This window comes from Eschrichtius robustus, chromosome 6 (genome assembly GCF_028021215.1).
Source record: "Eschrichtius robustus isolate mEscRob2 chromosome 6, mEscRob2.pri, whole genome shotgun sequence".
NCBI lineage: Eukaryota > Metazoa > Chordata > Mammalia > Artiodactyla > Eschrichtiidae > Eschrichtius > Eschrichtius robustus.
Window position 1 is genome coordinate 87942424 of NC_090829.1, and position 26239 is coordinate 87968662.

The 26239-nt window shown below is 43.6% G+C and overlaps 2 protein-coding genes across 2 annotated transcripts in view; both read right to left on the reverse strand.

Moving 5' to 3' along the window:
• C6H3orf52 (chromosome 6 C3orf52 homolog) overlaps positions 1-5556 on the reverse strand; it is a 30624-nt gene extending 25068 nt beyond the window's left edge. The window contains exon 1 of the mRNA XM_068545538.1: positions 5402-5556. Within this exon, the coding sequence (XP_068401639.1) occupies positions 5402-5539 (138 nt within the window). The 5' untranslated portion in view covers positions 5540-5556. The remainder of the gene's footprint in view (positions 1-5401) is intronic.
• Positions 5557-12120: 6564 nt separating this feature from the next.
• Positions 12121-26239, reverse strand: part of TMPRSS7 (transmembrane serine protease 7) — a 42548-nt gene continuing 28429 nt past the window's right edge. Inside the window, exons 11-18 of the mRNA XM_068545539.1 lie at positions 24701-24837; positions 22238-22345; positions 19739-19849; positions 18835-18951; positions 17367-17538; positions 14735-15003; positions 13075-13211; positions 12121-12291 (exon numbers count right to left, since the gene is read on the reverse strand). Coding sequence (XP_068401640.1) covers positions 12121-12291; positions 13075-13211; positions 14735-15003; positions 17367-17538; positions 18835-18951; positions 19739-19849; positions 22238-22345; positions 24701-24837 — 1222 coding nt within the window. The remainder of the gene's footprint in view (positions 12292-13074; positions 13212-14734; positions 15004-17366; positions 17539-18834; positions 18952-19738; positions 19850-22237; positions 22346-24700; positions 24838-26239) is intronic.

Here is a 26239-nt window from a genome sequence, read left to right on the forward strand (position 1 = left end):
GACCAAGAAAAAGCTAAGAACCTTCTGCTGGGGCCCAGACTCTATATAATAAGGGCCTGGAAAGGGAATGAAAGGGAGGACAAGGACGGGAGAGATACCAGAAAACAGCTGCAATGTGTGTAGTGAGGCAGAGGGTGGGGTCAAAGTAAATAATTTCAACCGCTCTGGTCTACTGAACACCAACCCCGTTTCACTGCATCTGAACAGCCCTGTAAGGGAGGTATTAACCCATTTCAAAGATGCAGTTGGGAGGGATTAGCCAGGACTAATCCCTGCTGCGTGACACTGCCCCGCTCACTCGTTCTCCCATTGGTCTACAGCGTCCCCCAGGCACTGTGTGGGGCTCCAGGTTACGAGTGCGCCCGGCCACCTCCACTCTCAGTACTGCCACCTGCCCCTAAAAGGTCCCACTCCTCTCCTCCTACTTCCTACATGGAGACCATGGGAAACAGTGGAATATGATGGGGAAAAAAAATGTGTTTTCTATATCAGGATCCCAATCCCAGCTATACCACTTAAAGGCAGGGTGACTATCAGCAAACTCCTTACTGAAACTCACCAGCCCCAAGGCCCTCACCTGTAAAACACGTAAGTAATAAATCTAGCTCACAGGGCTGTTATAAAAACTAGAGATCACGCACGTGAAGCACTTGCTAAACAAGGGTAGAGTGGAGGTCACACTTCGGAGCCCCTGAGCGCACTTGACACTGGCTCTCAACACACAGGAGGCAGTGGTTACGTGGAGTAGTCACCTGCCTCACCAAGCGGCAGCAGGCACTTCCTGAATCTGTGCCTCCTTAACTTTCTCTCCCGTCGTGATTTTAGTGGCAGCCATCAGAAAAGGAAACTGTCCACGTAAGGACTACAGTTTAATCTTTCTCAATGAGAGGGTCCAAGCCTGCATATCAGAATCACATGAAGGGGAATTTAAACAACAAACACCTAGGCCCTACCCGGACCCAGGGGATCAGATTGCAGGGAAGGCGGGAGCAGCCCCAGTTTGTCAATGTAGACTTCCCAAGGTAAATCAGCTGCTTTACGAGAGGTGGGCCCCTGGTCTGGAGCCTTGCTGCTCTTCAGGAACCAGGTCAAAGCTCTCCTTTCGTGGAGGCCTCCCTACCAGCCCACCCGTGGAGAGATCTCCCAGTACACACAGCTAATCTGTCGCTGCCACTGCCTGCCTTGTCTGGTTTCAGGTCCGAATATAAACAGATACTGGCCTTATCTTCCTAGGGAAAGTGAAACCACATAGAAGGAAGGGTGGCTCTTAAAATTCCCCTCTCATATCCCATACCTCTGCCTCATACAAGTAACAGGCACTTAATAAATGTGTGTTGCTTAGTTATAGTGGGCGCCCAAAGTTTTGAGAAGTTCTAGAGTGGTCACACTTTGGAGCCCCTGCATGCACTGGCCCTTCGGGTGGGGTATGAGGGGTGCAGTAAAGGCCCCGTCAATATCTGGACAGAGGGAAACCCTCCTGAGGTAAGCGTGTGTGGAGTCCAGGGATGGCACCACCGCTCACCCCTACCCACAGACTGAGCATTGCTCCAAGGTCACCAAAGCTAGAGGCTCAACAAGGCACACAATCAAGTGGAGTCCCAGTACAAGAAGCCTTGAACTTCTCAGGGGACAGAAACATATCTTCCTATTTACAGAGCTCCTGAGACACATGCCATTTTCAGTCCCTGTACAAGACACAGCAGGAACCATAAAGATTAGTGCAAAATGAAATGGTTTGGAGTCTCAAATGAGCCCATGAATGAGGGTCAATGCACCTCTTTGGCCCTTTGTGCCTTCACCTATGCTATCCCTTAGAGACCACAAACTAGGACGCTGGTGGTGTGAGGAGACCAATATTCTGACTTCCTGCGGGAACTCAGCTCAGAATTACATAGCCCTCCTCTGTAGGAAATGCCTCTTCCGGTCCAGCCCATCACGGCCATCCTACAGGCTGGCCCCCTTCTCCTGCCATCAGCCCGAAGGCAGAGACCACTATCCTTTGAATGACTAATCTTCACATATTTTAAGTCATCGTAAAATGGTCTGTCAGCCACACCCAACCCATCAACAGAGTACAGTGCTTCTCAGCGGTCTGCACACTAGAATCAACACAGGAATTCTATTTTTTCGAAGTGCCCCCAGGAGAGTCCACCCTGCGTTGAGGGTGGAGAGCCTCTGATCCAGCAGATGCGTGCTACCCATGCACACTGGGCCATGAAAACACAATGCCTCCTTCACTGCCTTCTTTAGCATTTCTTGCCCAAATTCTAGGTCATGAGGAGAGGCCACAGGCAGGTTCTTCTCCAGAGTGGCTTCTGAAGATTTTTGCAAACTGCATCTTACACTCTATGATTGCAGTATATGGCCCAAGAATTTTTGTGACTTTCCTCTTACTCTTCCCCCAGATATATTCACATCCTTCTTCAAATAAGGTCCAAATACATGACATAAGGTCCTGAAACAATGGCAGGACTACATATCTCTTGGATACAAAAAGCTTTTCTTCTCTTTGGCTCAATTAGGAAAAGGTATTATATAGATCAGGGGGAAATTTTCTTAGCACACAGTAAAACCTATACTTTGTAATCTTCATTGTGGGATTTAATCCACTTGTTGACTCAAGCACGGAAGAGTCAGTTGATTCTTGTCCTAAATTCTGAACAACACGTGTCAATGGGCTGATTTTTAGCTAGCCCATTCATATATGTCTTGCCTGCCTCAAAACTACCCAGGGATTATTATTGCTATTATTAAAATGATGCTGCCATCCCTTAAAATGCCTCTGGGACTTCTATCTGAAAACTGAGGTCAGAGTCCGTGAAATGAGCCATTAAAGAAAAGTAGTCTTATTCAATTATCCCTAATGCCTTTTCCAGTTTTGACCCAACTATATTGCCATGTTTACAGTGATGGCAGGCAGAGTGAAGTTCAATGGCTTACAATCGTTTTCCCTCAAGCCCCCAAACCCAAATTAAGAGACAGAAAGTTCTTTCTACTGCCTTTGAATACCCTCCCAGATTAGCGCTTCCAAGTAGGAAGATACCCATGATATGGGATGTCTTCTTCCCGATGGTCCCCAAACTGTTCCCTGCTCCTCACGCATCTACCCATCTGCTCACGTCTCCCTCATCATTCCAGATACGCTACTCAATTCCTCATATTTCACCTACGTTCCATAACTTACAGAAATTAGTAATAATATATAACAGGCAATTATACAGAAATAAATATAAGTTATATATAATTTTATTTATATATTCAAATTATGTACATATATATAAACATATAAAATAAATCAAAAAAAGCAGCACAGGTTTGAGAAACAGCCTGAGTTCAATTTCAGAGCCACCACTGGGTGAACTTGAGTATTTTGGTAACTCCTGAGTCTCAAGTTCTTCACTCAGTTTCTTCTTCTGTCAAATCAGAATGCCACCCCTTCCTCTGAAGTTTGTTGTGCTCATTAAACGCATTTATGTAGCAGAAGTGTTTGGCACGTGATAGGTACAAAACATATGGTTAATAAAAACACATGGACTTATGCTACCTTTCAAAATTGGAAATCTTAACATACAGTTTAAAGAGACCTACACACAAAAGTCTTAAGAGTCTGGATCTTGTGCTTGTGGCTACACTAGTTGACTTTTCAATTTAAAATACACTTCAACTGATTCTATGGAACCAAAGAGAATGATTAACGCATTAGATGAGGATTTTTTTTTCCTCTTTTTAAAAATTTTTCCTCTTCAAGCATTTCTAGAATGTTCTCCAAGTGCTGATGTAACCCTTCATCTTCACGCCATTCTGTCCCTCACACAGCTTTCCTATTTCCTTCACAGCTTTGTATTTCCTACAAAGCTAGTTCACAAGGAAGTCTCAGATATCTGTATACACCTGGCTAACAAGGAAGTAATTAAAACATGAAAAAGCAATCTCTACCGGGTAGGTTAAATGATAATAAAATACTGACACCCTGTATGTGTCCTGCACCGTCTACTCCTCCATTGTATTCAACACGCATTCCCAGGCCTCACAAAGAAGACTGTTGGCCACATTACATTACCACCAGTTGACAGCTGGGAAAACATAGACCTTAGTGCCTTGCCTTGGGACACACCTTTTAATGGGGAAGTTGTCACCAGAATGCATATCTCTGGATTCAGTCCCAAACCATGGAGTCCGTGGGGTGTCCTGGGTCTATCTGACATGAGGCAAGTACTCCCAATTCCCATTCCCAGACATTGCCTTGGAGGATCCATACAGCAAGTCCACAGTTGCAGCCACTTGCACAGAGATCAGATCATCTTCCTCCAACTTTCATTTTTCTATGGTATTCATCTTTCATTCAAATATAAGGTACCAAATTACTCTCCAGGGTACCTATAAAAGCAGACTTTACAGTATTACTCGGAATCAAGGAGGAAGCAAAAGCAATGCTTTCAACTTCTGAATTTCCTGCTTATCCCCGAAATCAACAGTTGAGCTGCCAAAGGGATGGCAGTAGAGGAGAGGGCCCTAGAAAAGTCAGGTTGGAACCATATGTGTATATATGCGGAGTTCCATATACCAAGTAAACATCAAGCCAGTTAGAAGGGTTAATCAGAAGGTAGAATTCAAAGTCTCTGTTGTGTTACAAGCATTTGATCAGAATGAATAACTTTCCTGCCCCTGTTAGAGCTGAATCAGAAGAGTTCAGCCTAAACATCACCAGGCACTTACTTAGAAACTGAGATGAGGCCAAAGCGAACGAGGCATAGTCTTGTTCTTTGAGACAAGAACTTGGAAATTATTTCCCTTAGTTGAGCAGGGCAAGTTCACCCCCCAGGCCTTCTGTACTTGCTCTTTTCTCCCTTCTCCCCTACATCTCTTCCTGTGAAATCAAATGGCCAGACTGAGAGAAGACAGAAAGTGTAGACCCAGGGGATGGCGAGCCGGGATGGGGGATGGTGGGCGGTGGGTGAAGGCTTGGGGAGGGTGGAGGGCGAGGGCAAGTAGTAAGGCAGTATAGGAAAGGAAGGCAAAGAATTCTCAAGAAAAGGAGACACCAGTTATCGCTGGTTCTCCCTACTGGAAAAAGAAAAACCAAGTTAAAGCACTTTTTAAAACCACCTCTAGCTCTGGGGATTCTGTCTCTGAAGAGAGGAGCCGCACACCTCCCGGATAAGATTCCTCAAGTTCCTTGGAGCCGGAGGGATCCGGGGGCCCTCGAGCAGGCTCAAGGTGGAGGGCATTGTTGTGTCTGCTCCATTCAGAATATTCCAGCGCGCACCACCGGCGCTTGGGGTCTGCTGCGCCCAGAGAGCTGGCTGGAAACCGGAAACTGTGCGTTGCCAGGCCCAGGTCCTGGCCGGCAGCCTGGCTCAGAGCCCGTTGGAAAACGCCGCCAGAGCGAAGACGACCTTACCTGAACTGGGCAGGGCTCCTCCTCTAGAGCAAAGATGCCTTGGACGGCTCCATTGAGAGGCGCCTGCTCGTCTGGCTGCCCCTGGATCACCGAGAGCTCCAGCTCATCTCCTGGAGATGGGGGCCTGGCCCCCTCCATGGACGGGCAGAGGAGGATTAAACAGCCCGCCAGGAAGCAGGACGCATACACCCGAGGGTGCAAAGTGGCCTCGCGCGTGGCTCGCCCTACGCCCTCGGTGGGCGGGGCCGGGAGCCCTCGGGCGGTGGGCGGGGCCTGGTGGGGCGTGGGGAGCTGGAGGCTGGCTTTGACACCCGGGAAGCACCCGTAGCTCCCGCCAGGTGCCGCAGCCTTGCCCGGCTGTTAGCTCCCGCCAGGTGCCGCAGCCTTGCCCGGCTGTGAGCTCCCGAACACAGCGGAAGAGGGCTGTTTTTCTGGTTTGTTCAGGGCGCTGTCTGCTCTGCCCCTTGCTATTTGTACATATACAAAGCAGAAGTTGAGCCGAGGGCCTGATTGGGCGTCGGGCTGTGGCATGGATGGACATTCCAACCTCCTCGAGGAGCTGTCTGTTGCAAGGGCTTGCCCCAGTTTTCTCTGCCTAGCAAAATTTCATTCATTAATCAACATATAACTATGAACATATAACTATCTCCTGCGTGCCGGGCATCGTGCGAGGCTCTGAGCCAATGAAGGTGCATAATACGAATACACTCCTTCCTCTTACGAGTCCAGAGTCAGGCAAAGACACCGTAATGAGTGGTGGAGGAAACAGCAGGCTCAGGAACCAGGCTGCCCAGATTAATCCCCTCTCACAGGGTTCCTAACTGCGAGACCTTGGACTTTCATCTTTCTGTGCCCAGTTTCCTCATCTGGAAAGTTGACATAATGTTAGTACGCCCCTAAGGGAGTTGTTGCCCGATTAAAAGAGTTGATGTCAGCAAAGCACTCAGACATATAGCAAACATTCATAAACGTCGGCTATTATGTACCTTTGGGAAGAGGAGTCACAGATACCCCACCATCACCACCACGACATACACACACACACAAACACACACACACACACACACACACACACACACACACAACCTGAGGAAAAGGTATATGCACCCACTCACAATCCACAGTCCATAGTCAGAACTTCTGGTCTTGAGAGCCTGAAATTATGTTTGCTATGCAGGGTGTGCTGATCCTCTCAAGCTTCTGCTCAGAGCTGGCTTGCTTCCCTACTTCTCATCCCTGCCCCCAACAAACATACATATTGAGATGAGTTTGAGGCATGGACCTGGCACATATAAATCAGCTCCATTTCAGAAGATGTTGACATGCGTCCAAAAATCCAGCACCCTCGATGCCTACTGTTCAGACACTGCCTAGATATCGGGTCTCTAGTTGTCTCTTGCCTGCTGCCAGCTCATCTGGACTCTGGACTCCATCTGCCTGCTGGATGGGGTTGTGCTAACTGCAGCCACTCAGCTGCTGGCCGGCACTGACTTCTGCTTTCTCTGCCCTAAAAGGCAGGACTCAGTCTGCATTCTCAGCTGGGATTTTGTAAGAAGGTTTCTAATGAAGGAGCAAGGGTTAAGGGAACCAAGAAGGGGCACCAAGGCACCCAAGGACTAGCAATAGCAGAAAGCCCTCCATACCCTGAGGCTTAAAAGGGACTAGAGCTTGATTAAAAACTAGAACCATCAGTTGGGCCCTCTTGATAGGATCTGTAGTCACAAAAATTTGCAGCCACTGCCAGGACTACGGTCCAGCAGAGAGGAAAAATACTCTGATCTTTCTCTCCACCTGCCAGGGTTTTGCCCGTTAAATCCCATTGGAAACTGGTGATGGAGGTTGGGGGTCAGCCTCCCAGGCTAAGAGCAGAGAATGAATCAGAGGTGAAAAGAGAGAGGAACCTGCATGTATACCTTTCCCTGCAATAATTAACTTCTAGTCTTCCTTCTCAGACATTCAGTAGTCAGCAGACTCCTCTGGTCTGACCAGATTCCTCTTCCTGGCTGGCCCTTCCCTCCCCCATTCTGTTGCCACTCCCCACATCTTTGTATATGATGCTCCCTCTGCTTGAAATGTTTTTCCTTCCACTCCAGCCCACTTTCTGTGTGGACAACTCCCCTTCATCTTTAAATCCAAGCTGAAACACACTTTTCCCAATAAACCTTCCCTGATTCCCTTCCTCCACCAAAAGTTATCCACACTTTTCTCTGCTACCAATACACGTTGTTCCTGTGCTAACCATGTCACATATTCAGTCTAATTTAATTCAACAAGTAGTACTGAATGCTTGCTATGTGTCAGGCATTCTTCTTGGTGCTTGAGATGTATCTGAAGAGATAGCTAAATAAAACAGAATCACTGCCATTGTGAAACTAATATTTATTAAGGGGGAGCAAACTTAAATAACGTTTTTAGAATATTAGGAGGTGGTGCATGCTATGGGAAAAAAAAAATAAGGTAAAGAAGAGTATGGGAGGTTGGAGAGCAGTGCAGTTGGGAGTTGCGATTACAAATAAGTTGACCAACTTAGGCCTCATTAGGAAAGTGAAATTTGAGCAAAGAGTTGAAGATGATAAGGAATTAGCTCTGCAGATTTCTGAAAGAAGAAGGAACTCCAGGACAAAGGACCTGAGACTGGAGCCTGTCTGACTTTTACTGTCTGAGAATCAGTAAAGAGGCCAGAATGGCTAAAATGGAATATGAGCAGGAATTTCTCTTTCCTTGTCTGCCTCCAGCATTTGTTTAATCTCCTCGAGGTATCTATGTTCCCAGTACTCCGCTCTGTATCCAGCACAGTGCCCTCTGTAAATGTTGATTAACTTGAATATTCTCGGTAATGACAGCTTGCTAGACCCAGGGCCTTAGACCCTGACTAGAACCATTAAAACCTCTCTAACCCTGACTCCTATCCTTACCCAGCCCCAGACCATCTTTCCCGTAATTTCCTCATTTGACTGCAGGAGCTCATTCTCAGTGGGAGATTCCCTCTGTTGTGTGGGATGGATTGTAGCTGTCTTCCAAGCCTGGTTTCTCCATGAACAGATGTCTAAAATCTCCTTCACTCTCCCAGAGAACCAGAAAGCTACTGTTTCCTGTCACAAGCATATTCTACACCACATCTCTCAATGCCTTCTGAGTACCACGAGGCGAGGTTTATTTATTCTCTTATCTAGACTCGAATGCATTTCCAGAATTCCATAAGACTAGCCCTTGTACACTGTTGACATCCCTATGGTAGTGTAGGTTTTGAAGACAAGAAGAGTTAGGATCAAATTTAGACCCTCACTATCTGTGTATTCTTAGGCAAGTTGTTTACAGTCTATGAGCTTCTTTCCTCTTTATAAAATGATTCCTACCCAGTAAAGTTAGGAGGATTGAATGAGGTAATTAAAGTAAACCATTTATTCCTGTGCCTGGCAAAAGCAGAATCGCAGTAAATATTCCTTTCCTTTCCATAACTATGAGTATCTCTGTAACTAATACCCACCTACCCCAAACTCTTTGCACCCAGCAATAACCTTTGATTCAATATACTTTCTTTTGATATTGATTTGTGTTCCTGTCTTGTCACATTTTCTGGATTGCTGACACTTGCTCACACCTCCCCATATTGCCTGAACTACTTAAATTCTTACTTGCAACCTGTTCCTGATTTCTGATAACTGCAAATTTCTTCATCTCCAGACAGCTGATCTGGAATGTAGGTGAATGTACCAACTTCTACTTGAGGACGTTTTTTATCCTTCCAGTCTGACTCTAAACTGAAGATTCAGATGAGTTAGAAAGAAGTGTTTCTCCCTGGAAGTAGAACCAGGTGTAGATTAAATAATTCTTGTTGAAGTTTAGGATTTGTGAATGAGGAATCAAATTCTATCTAGATTTCTTTTTGCATTTTCTTCAAAACTGACTTCTGTAGGGGTAGCTTTTTAAAGGATATTGTTCTTGCATAAATAGTTCTTTAAATGCGCTTTTTTAAAGTATACTGTTCTTGGACAAATAGTTCTTTTTAATGTAATCTAAAAATTATTATTGACTCAAGTACTTTAGTTCGTTCAAGGGGTTCAAATGTAAATAACATTAAAAAATTCAACCATACTTCTTGCCAAGACTTGCTGACCAGTATAAGATTTTCAATTTTGCTTTTCTTGTCATAGTACTTGCTCTTCTTTCTTCATCTCCTTTAAGAGCAAATAATTTCCTAAATGGTTATCATATAAAACAAAAATTAAAGTAACATCATTAAAGTGAGGTCACCAAAGCATCTCATTAGCTTCAAATAGGTCTATGCCTCTTCAAAACACCACATTTTTTAAAAATTTATTTATTTATTTATTTATTTATTTATTTATTTATTTATTTTTGGCTGTGTTGGGTCTGCATTTCTGTGCGAGGGCTTTCTTTAGTTGTGGCGAGCGGGGGCCACTCTTCATCGCGGTGCGCGGGCCTCTCACTGTTGTGGCCTCTCTTGTTGCGAAGCACAAGCTGCAGACGCGCAGGCTCAGTAGTTGTGGCTCATGGGCCTAGTTGCTCCACGGCATGTGGGATCTTCCCAGACCAGGGCTCGAACCTGTGTCCCCTACATTAGCAGGCAGATTCTCAACCACTGTACCACCAGGGAAGCCCCCAAAACACCACATTTTGTACCCATATGTTGACAGATGGCAAGCAGTACTATGCTGAACATCAGCAATTAGAGCAATTGGATCAGCCACTCAGGATAATCAAGCAGAAAACAAATGAGAAATAGTTGGTTGGCCTGTGGTATTTCATTTTGCAGTTTTCCAGGCACTGTGAAGTGTGAGTCCCTACAAATTCTCCCCAATAGTCTAGCATATGAAAATGCTCCTGTCTTTGTTTTTGGAGACCATTCCACTCTGTTAACTAAACCAGTCTTGGAATTTGCCTCTACTCACACCTTTGCAAAAATAAAGTCGATATTCCTACATCATTCAGGTTCTAAATGCATCTTGGCATGAAGTAGCCAAGTAAGTTAAACTGGTGTTTCTCAACCTTTTCCCCATGTCTGCACTGATGAGGAACATGGTACACTCACATTAGCACCAGCAAGTGCTTAGAATGGTAGCATGTATGCGTGGTTTGAAAACTCCCTCTGATGAATCTGATAGATCATGCTAGCCATCCTCCATCTCCTAACTGAGATCACAAAGTTATGCAAAGTTGTGAGGTATTTTGTTGAATAGCAAATCTCCTTAGAAATCACCATAAGTAAAAAGTACAATTCACCGTGTACCTAGGTCACAGCAATATCAGGCAAAATAAACCTAGGTTTTAAGAACTGTCAGCCTAATTTGTTGTTCTATGCCATGGGTTCAGTAGCTAAATCTCCCTTTGTGGATTAAGGAGAACACTTGGCCCTCTGAATTGCGCTATGCCACAGCCAGTTTACTGAATCCTCAGGGACCTATTCAGAGGTGTATCATTAAAACACTTTTCCTTTATCTGAAGGAAACAGTCTTTTAGCAAATCAAAATATGTTTTGTGAAATGGAAAACATTCACTATCTCAGGGAAATCATATCCAGGTTTCAGTCTTACTATCTGATCTGGGTTATGACACCTTTTACTCTCTCTTCGTTTGCTGTTACATTAAGTTTTTCCGAGGTCCTATGAAATCCAGTTTCATTATTTTGGACCCTACTTAAAAATAGCATTGCTATTACTTTCTTTGACTTTGCCCCAGGGAAAAAAATAATATCATTCTTCTCCTTTCTGCTGTTTCTACCTATTTGGTGATATTGTTAAGTACGGCCTCTATTAATGAAAAGATTATTCTGAGATTATGTGTGAAACACTCTAAATCAAAACAAAATAAATCAATAACTATGATGTATTTAGCATGTACTATAGGTTTACAACTATGCTAGGTATTACACGGCTCTGATAATAAAATAAAGTCTTGGCCATTGGAGTTTTATAAAGGGATCAGAAGTCAGATGATAATATTCTGAAAATTTTCACTTTCCAAAAATTCCTTTGTCTTTCAACTGCTGACCAGCATTGCCACAATTTTCGTAAATCCCCTGTAAGTGCTTTCAATCCAACTACCACAATGCTTCATTCTATTGTTTTAGTGAAGATTACTAATTAGTAATTGACAAATAAGTTTTGTTAGTTGTTTGATGGTTCTCTGTACACAATATTACCATGTTACAGCTGAAGAAAAGTCCTGTGATATGGTTAGACAAATTGGATTGGAAAATAACAATATAGGTACTTCCTCTGTCAATAACTGAGTTTAGCTTTATTTGCAATTGTGAAGGAGTCATTTTTATGCATTTAATTTCATTAGAACACTGAAGATCTGGCATGGTTTTTTTAATGGAACTTATTTCAATAAATCAGTTTTGCCTGGATCCTTATAAATATCTGCCCTTGAATAGGAACATAAAGTAAGGTATGGATTCTTGAGCATCTCACCCACTTTTTGTCTTATTTTAGAGGTTTGGTTCATGACATTACTTTAGTTTTCTTCCATTCCTGAATCAATGGCCCTTTGATGCTTAAGAATGAATACAGCTCTATCCTTGAGACAGTTTTTCAGGGAATAAAATACATATTAATCTTTCTGACTTTCAATACCAAATGTATGCAATCTGAGAGTTCCAGCAGAAAAAAAATATCTCATTTTACTGATAATTACTGCATTCTTTTTTAAAGAATCTATCACATAAAACACAGTCAAAAATCAAACTTGCACAATTACAAAAGAGAAGGGACATATTTATGAATCCAGGGAACAAAGTTTGACACCCTCGTGTAAACACCAGGAAAGTTTGGTCTTCCACATCCATGTCCCCAGCTAACAATGCCAGTCAAAATCCATTTTCCATCACTTTTTCTTCGACAGGACAAAGGTCCACCCGAATCTCCCTACACAAGAAGATAATGTAAGTAAAAAGCACATTTGTCCCATGATCATCAATTTTGCATTAAGGTGTCTAATGAATTGTGAGCAAACTCCTACTCTGACAGGCTCTTGCTTGGCTAACTACTATGCAGTTTGGGGAAGTAACAAGAAATAATGTGAAACTTCTAATGTCATTTTAGAATTATTTTTCCTATTATCAAAAAGGTGAATTCATCATAAGAAACTAGATTCTTTAGGCCAAGAGTGACATTAGAAGATTCTTGCAGAGGAAACAATTCTCACATACCTCCAAAAAAATAACAAACCTCAATAGTAATAATAATGACAATAATAATAATAGCTAACATTTATTTAGTGCTGGTATGTGCTAAGCACTGTTTTGGGTCATTTAATCCTTACAATAACCTTTTGAGGCATGGTTATCTTGGAAGGTAGGTTGACTTCTACCTCTGGGCCATGCATATAGGTAGTGATCCTAAAACACTGCGTGTGTGCGTTCTGCTTTGTTTTTTAGTTTTTGGTTATAAGAAAATCATGGCAGAATGATAAATGCTGACTTCATTCCCTACTTGTTGGAGGAAAATACATGGAGACTAGAAAATGAGTTTTACAGATCCAATTACTATTTAATCACCTTTCCCTGATCTCAGACAATTGGATTATAATTAATATACGAATGAAGGTAGGCCCCTGCCCGAGTTATTGCCCAGTGTTGTATAGATTAAACATGAAAGCATTTATGGAAACTACAACATGCTAGGCAAGGGGAACGTAGGATGACTTACCCTGCAAGCATCTTTCTTGCCTGACATGACGCCCGCACAGAGCATCCTCGAAGTGATGATCCCATAGGTGGAAACACAGAGGGTTTGGTCAATGAGCTCTACCTCTGCTTGCTGCAAAACAGGGGAGCCTTTATTGTCTGGAAAACACATAGAAGTAGAAATCACAGTAATGATTACATTTACTTTATTAGACAATTTACTCATTTTCTCCTTTTACCCTCATAACAATTTTTTTAGGTAAATTCTATTATGATAACCATTTTTCTGATGAAGAAATGGAGGCTTAGGAGGATAAAGGATTTAACCAGTGGCACACGAAGAGCGAGTAACAGAGCAGGATTCAGACCCAAGGTCTGACTCGACCATCTGAGCTACTGTGCCATACTCCTTCACCAAGTACCTCCTGCCTTCAGGACTGTGAATCAGTAACAGTTATTACCAATATTCACTGGTCAGGAAGGCCCCTTAAGTGGAGCATTATAACTGACATATGGGAGTATCCTAGGAACCATAAAAACATAACACTGTGGATATAGCCCCTTCACTTCCTTTTCTAACCTCTGTGGCTAAGATGATTCAGAAAAAGAAACACTCACACACTCATGCTTGTAAAAAAAATGTCCCATGATATGGTGGTTGAATAGACTCTTTCCTCTTGTGATATATGATGATGTAATTAAAGTCCTGAGCACAGACCTGATAGGTTATAGGTGTTCGAGCAGTGATCTGCCTTCCCTCAGCAGGGCCAAACAGGTGGTGAATTTCATGATTTCAATAACTAAATGTAGGCAGTTGGCACTGGAGAAGCTGCCCATAGTGAATCTTTAGAGAGTGTCAAAGCAAGGCCAAGATAAGGTTCAAGACTTACAGAAAATGTATCTGTCCTAAGCCCTTGGAAATGACTGCAAGGGAATCCAAGATGACTGGGAGATCAAGGGAAAGCATTAGCTCTAACCTTTGGATTAAAACTTTGGATTCTTCTCCTTACTGTGTATTTAGAATCCTAGGCCATAAAAACCTTGGCAGGACAGATGTAGGGACTTCCCTACCATAAAGTCTGACCTTTGTGCACATGAAAAAAGATGCCCCCTCTGGGTGGAAGAATTGTAAAAAGGCATCCCCTCTGCGTGGATCAATTATAGGCTGATTTAACCTCCTATGCCTGAATCTGCAGTCTGGGAAGCTAAGGGCAGGCTGGATTTCAGCCCTCACTCTCATTCACTTGGCCACTTAGTTGCCCTTGTGAAGGACATACTCTCATCATCCTCCAGATAACTGTCTATGAGTTGACACAGTAAGGTGTGTGTGTGTGTGTGTGTGTGACAGAGTATCCTTCTCTTCTTTATGAAAATGAGTCAATTTTTTTGGATGAAAGGGAACTAGCAAACCCCTCTGAGTTTGCAAAGGGCCCATACTATCTATCTAGTCCTGCCTTGCTCAGAGACCTTCCCTTAAGAAGTGGGTCCTGCTTCTTTTGGGGGCAAGGGGAAAGCATCATAAAACAAGAATTATAATACTCTCCTCCATTCCACCTCTCAGAGTTTTTAGAAGGCTCAATGAGATCGTATACAAAAACCCTCTCCATGAACCCTAAAGCACTACATCAACACGAGTTACTATGATCTGGAGGGGAGGGCATGGCATTCACTGACACACACACCTGCTTCGTGCCTTCGCCCCCAGCCGGTCACCCAGCACTTCTCTCCACCGCGCACTTTCTGGCCAGCAGGAGGAATGCATATTGGCTGAATGAGCTGTTTCAGGGTCTCAGGCCAGGCGACACTGAGCTGTAGCAAGGCAATATCATAGTCAAAGGTCTGGCTGTTATAGTACTCGTGGACCACAATTCTTCTCACTGGGGAGACAAACTTGGCATTCCCCTGCACGTACATGCCAAGGTGAGCAGTCCATGGTGTGGGGTCGGAGAGTCTGGTACAAAAGGAATGAAGCACGGAGTCAGAGGCCTGAAGAACCAGACACGGTTTGGAAAAGAGCACTCCACAGAGGGAGGAGGGCTGCAGGAAGGGGGGGTCTGACTTTCAGTCCCTATCCTGGTCGTTGCCTCTGTCCATGGGCATGGCAAGAAGCACAACTTCTCTGAGCCTCCCTTGTCTCCTTAGTAAAACCAAAGATGAAGTAAGGTAGAGCAGGGCTGGTGAATGATAGCTAAGTTCCAGAAAATTTCCTCAATGCCACTCTAAGGACATGCTGGCAATTTTCTTGCCACCAGTATTTCAGGAATCACACACAGGTCAAGATTGTTAGTGACTGCAATTCATTTGTTACCTTCTCCCTATTCATGCTGACAGTGGTATTTGATGGAGACAGAGACAGGGCCAGTAAGACAGTGGTCTGGGGATCCTTTTGCCAAATTCAAATGATATGAATACCAAAATAGATTAGAAATCAAAGTATTCCAAGCAGGAATGTAAGGAAATTCCTTCTTGAAAACTACCAGAAGCCTTAAAGATCACTGCTCTAACTGTTCAAACTTGACTATTCACAGGGTCCCACTCCCTATGAGCCCTTCCAGAATTCTAATCCTGACCCCAGTAGCCTGGCATGAAGTCATCGAGGGTCTTGTAACCTCCACCTGAGGTTTCTGTCTCCATGGGTGCAGCAGCCTTGCTCTGGTGGGGTGAAGAGAATGTGGAAGCCTTGGAAGAAAAATCAGGACGGATCCCAAAGAGTGTGGCCATTTATCTGCTTAGCTGACATCTCACAGGCAGCACTGGGGACCCAGGGGAGTATTGAGGGTCACGTATTACTTGGAACAGTTTCTTAGGATAAAAGACTAATGGTGGAACAGAAGTGTAGCCATTTTAGTCATTAACATGAATCCTGTAATTTCCAGGAGAAACAAATACTCTAATCGTATAAATTCATTGAAATACTCCACTTTAAAAAATTCTGAATGAGAAATGAATGGCATATTTTTGTACCTAAGATCCAATAGATTCCAAATAAGGTTACTTTTTAGTGAAGTTGTTTTCTGAGCTTTCCTTTCACCCTTAGCTGGGAGAGTGTCTGCCCCATAATAATCCCATTGGTAAAGGCAGACAGAGCCCTTCGGACGACAAGCCTAATGGACTTTTTCATGATCCCCCCATGATATTGTGATTTATAATAAGAAATATATACTTGGTTTTCCTTCCATTTCTGGCACAGAGCTCCTAAAACCCTTGGAATTTCCTAAGTGATGAGAGGGACAAATGTGTCTTTTGTTATGTTAATGAGGTTACTTTGGGACTGCAACTCAGGCTGGGGGCTGGTCACCAGGAGAACCAACTATGTGATTGGAGGGTTAGAACTTTCAGTTCCACTCCCGACCTCCAGGGAGGAATGAGGGGCTAGAGGTTGAATCCACGGCCAATGACCAATGATTTAATTAATCATGCCTCTGTAAGGAAGCTTCTATAAAATTCCAAAAGGACGGGGTTTGGAGAGCTTCCATGTTGGTGAACGCGTGGAGATTCGGAGAGAATGATGCACACCAGGAAGGCATGGAAAATTCTGTACCATTTCTCATACCTCGCCCTATGCATGCCTTCCATCAGACTGTTCCTGAGTTATATCTTACTATAATCAACTAGTAAGCCAGCAAGTAAAATGTTTCTCTGAGTTCTGTGAGCTGCTCTAGCAAATTAATAAAATCCAAGGAGGGGGTCATTAGAACCTCCACTCTATAACCGGTCAGTCAGAAGCTCAGGTGGCAACCTAGGCTTTGGATTGGCATCTGAATTAGGGGGAGAGGCGTAGTTTTGTAGGACTGAGCCCCTAAACTGTTTAATCTGAGTGTCTTTCTGGGTAGACAAAGTCAGAATTGAGTTGAATTGTAGGACACCCAGCTAATGTCAGAGAATTGCTTGGGACTGTGGGAATCCTCCCCACCTCTACACTGGAAATTGGATGCAGAATCGCTACCCTCACGCTCTAAACAGGGATTCCTGTACTCCAGTGATCCTTTAATACCCGTTCTCCACACATTCCCATACTCCATAGTCTTCACACGTTCCCACAGAATTCCTTCTGACTTGAAAGCCCTATCCTATTTGCTCAGTCTGGCAAAAGCCTATTCATTCTTGATATTCCTTTGTGTTCTTCTCTTTATATCAATAATACCTAAAAAGAATGTTCGGCATACATTTGATGTCACAAAAACAAAACAAAATAAAAAACCACCAATTGAATTGATTGAATGTGTCCAACAGGGAGCTTCTTCCCACAACGTGGGGGCAGGTGTATGGTCTGTGGTCTGTGGTCACTTCAGAGTAAGAATTGCGATGCCTTACCTGTTTCCATGGAAACAGTGGGCGGCCGAGAGAAGCCACTCCCTGGAGATGACTGAGGCTCCACAGTAGGCAGATCCAACAAAGTGGAGGCTGACTTGCCATGGCCAACCCCCTTCCTGGGTGTCAGTGCCCCCGATGATGCGTTGGAGGGTGGAGGGACTCCTGCTGCAGCCTTTAGGAGAGGAAGGGTCACATGTGTTAAAGGCAGACTTGGAAGAAAAACTGGAAATCCAGTCAAGTTTTGAGCTGGGTTGGGAACTGACTAACCAGATAAGCAATTTGAAATCCCCTGCTTATCCAGAGAGGCGAGATGGGGGTCTGTCTGAAACCAGCACCAACAAACCACTACCTCCCTCCGGAAAATAGGCCTTGACACAGAGTCTCTGTACAATAACACACATGAGGGGAGGAGGGGACCTATTAGTAACAGCTGTACTGATAAGAACAGGAGCCGTGGAGTTCAGGTTGTTAGGTAGAGAAAAAAGATTAGTTCCAAATGCAACAGAATTGAGAGTGTCCTTGAAGTTGTGCTGATTTGGGAGAGAATTTGTTAAGTCCCAAACAAATGAAAACCTAGTTGGACTTACCTGGTGGCACAGTGATTAAGAATCTGCCTGCCAACGCAGGGGAAACGGGTTCGAGCCCTGGTCCAGGAAGATCCCACATGCCGTGGAGCAACTAAACCCGTGTGCCACAACTACTGAGCCTGTGCTCTAGAGCCCGCGAGCCACAACTACTGAGCCTGCGTGCTGCAACTACTGAAGCCCTCGTGCCTAGAGCCCATGCTCTGCAACAAGAGAAGCCACAGCAATGAGAAGCCCACACACCGCAACAAAGAGTAGCCCCTGTTAGCCACAACCAGAGGAAGCCCGTGCACAGCAACAAAGACCCAATGCAGCCAAAAGTAAAATAATTAATTAATTAATTTTTTAAAAAACCTAGTTAAGAAAAACTAGTTATCAGAGCAATTATTTTCCAGTGTAAATAGTATTGATAAGGATATATAATTAACATGTTGGCACATGGCCAGTTAGAAACCACACAACTAATAATAACATATGGTGGATTATAGTTCTCAGGTCATAGCTAAGGAACGAACCAGCACTTGACATTGATCACAACATAAGGCATAATTAACAAAGTCATCCATGGCATTCCAGTACCTATTTCCTTTCTCATAGTTTTTTTATTTAAGAGCTTATCCCTTGATTAGAGTTATTAGAAAGGGAAAGTTCTCAGTATAAACATCTAGTGCATGAATGCTTATTATCAAGAAAGAAGACAGAATCCACTCTAGAATTTTTAATTCTGAGAAACCATTTCAGATTCAGTTCACCAATGTTTACTATTCTTCCCTGGCCTGTGGCAACTTCTGCCTGGGGCATTACACCAAGAAGGGACTAAAAATGAAAAACAGATCAACTCAGGAACAAATACAAAGGATCAGAAGGAACATGTTTCTACTCACTGCAGCCTTCCTCATCACTTCCATCGGGACAGTCCACAGTGCCATCACATTTTGCATTTTGTTTCCTAATGCAAATATCATTGCCACACTTAAAAGTTCTGTTGTTGCACGGAATACCTAAAAATGAGCAAAGAAGAAAGAATTTTTCCTACTCAGAGACAGATTTGAGTGAATGACACTGAATTCCGTCCACAAAGGATGGCTTAGCCACAGGATCGGTATTTGCTGCTCTGGGAAACATGGCAGAGGGAAATGAAGCAACCCCACACTGTCCCGTCCCTGCATCTCAGCAGAGCCACTGAAAGGAAGGCAGGCAGGTGCACTGGCTGAAAATCAACCCAATAGTCTCTCCTTTCTTCCACTGTAGGGGAGATGCCAAGCAGTTGGCCATATCAGTGGCTTAAGCCATGACTTCTTTGCCATTACTTTGCCTTGCTCCCCAAGAAAATTTTTGAGCAAAAATCAACACCATACTCAGTCCTTTTATACCATTGGGGGTGGGGGGGAATGGACAGATTTTTGTGAATTACTGCACATTTGTTCACAACTCTGGCAGTGTGTGTTTTTGCAGGGGCTAGAATAGACCATACCCTATCACAGTTATCTGGCAAATCCCTCTATATCCGATCCTCAGTTTCCTTGAGTCGTGAACAGCATTAAAAGCAAGTCAGCAAGGAAAATCTTCCAGAATTCACACACACACACACACACACACACACACTTCACCCCAGTTAGAGTGACCAACTCTTCCGCTTTGTCTGGGCCCAGGAGGATTCCCGGGACCTGGGATTTTCTGTGGGGAAACTGGGACAAGTCGATTACCCTAACCCAAGAGAGATATTTTGATTTGGGCTTAGAAGAGTCTGATTAGAAGAACAGCAAAGTGCAGAGGGCTCCTCCTCACTTTGAGTGCAATTCTGCTCATCCCGGCCGTCCTCACAGTCGCTGAAGCCGTCGCAGACCAGAGGGCCGTGCTGCCTGAAGGAGCTGGAGTTGCAGGCAGGTTTAAGAGTCACTGGAAGGAGAACAGTCAGAAAGCTCGTGAGCCTGAGACATCAGTGGGACTCCCTGATGACCAGCAGTGCCCCTCAAAATGTGCAAATGGTTAAGATGACTTAAACAAAACAAAACATGTGTTTTCTCAAAACTGACACCTCCATGAGGAAAAGCACGTGTTTAAATTTTGGTGTAATTCTTAGCACTTTGAGTTTGTCAGATATGACTTTTGCTTGTGGAGAAATACACTGAACTCTGGTGGTTTGTTTCTTTAATTACAATTAAATGCATCATAAGATTTTAAGGAAAATAAAAATCATAAGCTGTTATCTAAATTGAACTTGTCTACCTTCCTAAACAAAGTGGAGTGTCCTGAGATTCGGGATTTTGTTTTACTCATCTCTGTTCTTCAGGCACCTGATCAAATAGTAGGTGCTCACTACAATTTTGTTCACTAGATTAACGAATGTGAGATCTTAAAGAACAGCAGACTTGTAGTCTATTGGTAAGGAAAACTCTCTTTAAAATTATTTTACCCTGAGACATTCATTCCCTGAACTAGGAATACCAGTGTAAATCTGTTACAATTTTTCTTCTTTGGAATATTTTCGGGAATTGCATTTAGACCAGTGACAGGCACAATATAGTAGCAAGCACTCTTAGAAGGTATAATTCCTTAGACATTTCTGGTTTTTTGAAAAGTTATCATTTTTGTTATCTGCTCCTGTTTTTTCAGAGGCATGTCTTGTGAGGAGCAGGCGGAGGACGTTGCTGCCCTGAAATAGTTCATTTATTTACTCTGAGAGTATCTAGTACCCAGTCAACTCCTAGAGAATAGCTCCCAACATGGCATGATGAGAAATGATGATTACTAAAAAACAGTCACTTTCATTTGGAGCATAATAGTAGGGAATAATAATAACATAAAAAACAAGGGGGCTTCCCTGGTGGCACAGTGGTTGAGAATCTGCCTGCCAATGCAGGGGACACGGGTTCGAGCCCTGGTCTGGGAAGATCCCACATGCCGCGGAGCAAATGGGCCCGTGAGCCACAACTACTGAGCCTGCGCGTCTGGAGCCTGTGCTCTGCAACGAGAGAGGCCGCGACAGTGAGAGGCCCGCGCACCGCGATGAAGAGTGGCTCCCGCTCGCCTCAACTGGAGAAAGCCCTTGCACAGAAACGAAGACCCAACACACCCAAAAAATAAATAAATAAATAAATAAATTTATTAAAAAGAAAAAAAAAACAAAAGCAACCTCAATCACTATATAATGGTATTTATTTTCTTAAGAAATAGAAGACCCTATAGATTTAAATTGTTAATGAAGCCTAAGTTAAGAGGGTTTTATTTTGTTTTGTCAATAAAAAAAAAAAGGTGTAGAGTTACAGGTTATTTTTTTATGAACACAATTTTTCAGTTAGTTATATTAACTTTAATATTTCTCCAAAATATGAAAAAGATTAAATAGCTTCACCATTGCAATTGTATTGGAATTAAACTCTGGATCTTTAGGAGAAAGTGTTGCCAGGGGTGTCGTATGGTCCGGTGAACTATTCTCCCCATATTGCTCCCTGAAACTGGAGATAGATTCAGGAATGATGTGCAAATAGTAATGAAAAACCAATACAGAGACTCTCTGCCCAAAATAAGAATATCCAATACCCCACCACTTAGTTATTACCAATGTGATGTTGATGCAAACTATACAGGTAAAAAAGAAAAAAATCAATTCTTTTATTCTCAACACCTGTGCTCCATAAATGAGCATGCTGAAAGTGTTTACTTCTCTGCAGATTCTGAACTTCTTTCTAGAGGAAAGATCTGTGCTTTAAAATAGGATTATGTTTAAGATTGTGGTTGATTGATTTACTAACCATAGATCCTCATTCTCTATGATAGTATTATGCATCCCCACCCTTGCCATGGCCCCAAAGTGTGCAGAATAAACTTCCCTGCCCCTTGACTATGGCCTCAGCTATTTGACTGATGGAATATGACACAAGTGATGGTGTGCCAGCTCCAAGCCCAGGACTTAAGGGGAACCTTATATTTTTGGTCACCCCTCCTTTGCTTCTACCACTGCCAGGGCCAGGCCACTAGCTCAACAAGGAAAAGAACCATGAGGAGTAGAACCAACCCCAACCTGAGAAGAACCAAGCTCAGGAGGAGCCACAGCTTAAAGCAGTGCCACCCAGCTGAGCCCAGCCTAGACTGGTCACACCTGAGACAACACACAGATGAATGACCCAGAACAAATGACTGTCGTAAGCCACTGAGTTTGGGGGCTAGTTTATTACATGGCAATAGATAACAGCTCCAAAGACCCAGGATATGCATCAGCAGCAACAGTGATCCTGACAAGCTATTTATTCCTAAGAAAGTCATAGTAGAAGCTTAAATACCCACCACAGAAGAGTTCATCACTTTCATCAAAGCAGTCATGTACTCCATCACAGCGCTGGGCCTGAGGGACACATAAACCGGAGGAGCATCTAAAAGATCCAACAGGACAGGCTAGAGACAATAAGACATAGGAAATCTGTGTGGGTCCCTAAAAGTCACCAGACCACATTGACAAAGAGATGTGAATTGTTAAGTGGCTGAGTGGCAACATAGCGGTAGTAATTATACAATTTCTCCATCAAAACGAAGCTATAGCTGGTAATTGAAAGGCCAAAAAGGAGTATTTAAGAGAGCAAAGAAATCAAACTAATCCACCAGAAGCTCTGAATCGACGTTGCAGCCAGGTCACATGTACAAATTCCTACACCTCCATGCTCGACTCAGCAACCTGGCTTTATCACAGACTTGAAGAAAGAGAAAGCTGGAAGATGCCTTTGAGTCCAGTATGCTCAGTGTGCGGTCTTTAGAATCTCTGGGGAATTTAAATGGCCTTCTGGTGTTTCTGAATCCCCTATGACCAGATGCATCGTTCTGAGGGTCTGTGCCTTTAATTACATTTTCAAGGGATCTCTATGGCAAAATGTATTAGTAACCACTGATCTTAGAAGTTGGACCTAGAGAGATTAATGACTGGTCTCAAAACTCAGGACTCCTAGTGCACTTCAACCAGGCTACTCATCAAAGATCCATTCCCTGGAATGGAATCTTTAATCCTTGGCTTATAGCTAAACATGATAGTACTAATAAATCCTTTCTCTCTGCCGTGGTCTGAATATTTGTGTTCCCCAGCCCCCAAATTCATATGTTGAAATCCTAATGCCCAGGGTGATGGTAGGGGGAAGTGGGGCCTTCAGGAGGTCATTAAGTGACGGAGGCAGAGCCCTCGTGAACGGGATGAGTGACGGCCTTTATAAAAGAGGCCGCACAGGGCGCTCTCACCCCTTCTGCCATGCGAGGGCACAACGAGAAGTCTGAGACCAGAAGACGGCCCTCACTCGACCATGCCGGCACCCTGATCTTGGACTTCCAGACTCTAGAACTGTGAGAAATAAATTTCTGTTCTTTATAAGCTACCTAGCCTGTGCTTTGTGCAAAAGAATGGGGAGGGTGCATGGTCAGGTCAAGCACTAACTCAACGGCACACGATGGAGAGCATGAGCTCCTAGGAAATAGTCACGGTTTGAAATAAGAGTTAAAAATAAGATAGCTTGGGCTTCCCTGGTGGCGCAGTGGTTGGGAATCTGCCTGCCAATGCAGGGGACACGGGTTCGAGCCCTGGTCTGGGAAAATCCCACATGCCGCGGAGCAACTGGGCCCGTGAGCCACAACTACTGAGCCTGCGCGTCTGGAGCCTGTGCTCCGCAACAAGAGAGGCCGCGATAGTGAGAGGCCCACGCACCGCGATGAAGAGTGGCCCCCGCTCGCCGCAACTGGAGAAAGCCCTCGCACAGAAACGAAGACCCAACACAGCTAAAAATAAATAAATAAATTTATAAAAAAAAAAAAAAAAAAAGATAGCTTACTAGTTACCCGTATCATTGATGGGAATTGTAATATTCTGATATTCAGAAGTGTAATATTCTGAATTCAGAAGCAGGTATATTAGCATTGGCAAAGAAGGAAGGGTCTAACTGAGTTTTCTCTCGGGACTTAACCTCATGGATTCCTAAGTGGTTAACTCTTACTTTCCGCCTTTTAAAATGGGTTGAGACCCAATCACTCTTTCTCCAAGCAGTGGCATCCCAGTGGCAGGAGAAGTGACTGTAGGTGGAATACAGATGAAAGTCTCCTATTTGAATTGTCATATATTTTAATTTCTACTACAAAAAAATACAATTAGATTATTAAACCTCAGAGACTACTGTTTAAGACAAAAAAAAAAAAAACGGGTTGAGAATTTCCTGGGTCAGTATCTACTCTCTCCAGCACTGATGACTTCCCTCAGACATTGCCTTTTCTGCTGACCGCTTCCTGGCCACTGTTCCAGCAATCCTCAGTGTGAAGTTCAACACTCTGCAGGCTGATATTTGGACTCTCCTTGAAAGACCAGTCCTTCTATGCATCAGAAGCCACAGTGAGTTGCAACTGCCGCCCTCCAATCCATCAAATGTTGGCGTAAACCTCATATTTACAAAAACTTATGGCTAGCAAGAAGAACAATGAATCAAGAAATTGTCCTATATTTCAGGAATAATGTAAGAAACTATTTTTCAATTGTAACAAACGATATTATTTCTTCTATAATTTAAACTTCAGCATAATAAATACATAACTGTATGTAATATTTATCATATATTTTGTTCCTGCTATATAGTTATTTAAATATTATTATAAAAGTATACTAGTCAATAGCAGAAATAAAGAAGCAGTTTTCATTCCTTAAATTCTCAACGTTTAGAGTCATAAAGTGTTAGCCTCTGTTTAACCCTTCATTACGGTTTTCTAAGGGGCTGATCCCCGGCTTACGTTGACTGATGTTGTAACTGCCATATTCCACCAAAAGTGGCTTGTCCGAAAGCCTTGAACTGCACTGAAGCTGAACATGAACCAAGGAGTTGGGCACTCGGAAAATCGTCTGGTGATCCATGTAGGAGCCGCAGTACCTGAGGAGTAAGGGTAGGGGGACACAGAGCATGAGGGCCTGTCAACTGCATTCCTGTCTCCTGTCAACAGCGAATTCACTGACACTTTGGTCATTTGAGCTTCATAAACGGAGATGCTTATGGTAGAGCTGATGGTAGTTATCCATCCTATGCTAAGTGATTGTCATTGAGTCACTTCTGTCCCCTTGATTTTCTCCTCTGCTAAATAAAATAGCAGTACTACCAACTATCTCTTACCTGTTGCTTTCCTCACCAATACTTATAATTAGAAGAAATACGGGTTTAATTCTCTTAGTCCTCTCTCTTCTTTGAACATAAATAACTGCCTAACAAAAAAAGAATTGCCTACTCTGGCCACAAGTGGAGGCCTGTCTTGTGGATTGGCTGAAATTCTCAGAGGGAAACAATAGACACTAGGCTTGAAGGGGGACGTCCTCCACTGCAATCTGTGAATGCCCATCACTCCAGGTCCCCAAAGCATTTGGGAACCACACATGTTCCATGGATCAGATGCTGGCATTCAGTGTGAAGAACACAGGGGTAACCCATGATTTTACAGTTCAAATCATTCACGTATATTTCAGGATGAATCTTTTGCAATTGGCTGAAGTTCAGGAGCTGATGGGCGGATAGACCAGCTCCTGGGATACGAGGAAGAGACAGCAGCTGCAGGTGGCCACCTGGCTAAGCGGAAGCCAGCATCTGAGAGGTGCCTGAAAGCTTAGTCAAGCTGTTGGGGCCAGAGTCTACTCTAGTTGGTCATCTTGGGATCAGAAGCCTGCATTCCAAAATCATGATGATTGTTATCTGTATCTCATAGTTTTTATTGGAATTCTCCATTAATATTTACTAGAGTTTTCTTGCAAAGATTAGCCTCACTTCGACATTAAAGAGGAGTCAAGAGGAAAGGGGTCTTTGAAACCATGCTTGGGCTGGAGTTTACAGGGGGACAGTATGTAATGGGGCATAGTGGTGGTTTATTAAATGAAAGTAAAATAAAGCGAGAGATTGGAGAAACCCAGCAAGTGTTAGTTTACATGGGCAGACACGTGACAGGTAAGAAAACTGAGACATAAAGAGGTGAAGTAATTTGTTAAAGTTCAAATAGCAAGTAAGCAGAGGCAGCATTAGGACACAGTTCACCGGATACTAAACCCTAGCACTTTCTAACGCACCAACAGCCTTCCCCTCCGGAACTTTGCTGGACAAAAGCTTTGTAGGAAGGCTGTTCATTTCTTCAGGTTTGTATACTGCATTCTAGTTGCCCTGAGCACTCATACCCCACCCTATGTTCTCTGAATTCAGGATCACTAGGCTTCCTGGTGTCAGCATTACTTTTTCTTCCTTCTCCATGACAGACCCAAAGCCTTTAGGCTAACCTTAGCAGCAAGGTGCCAGGAAT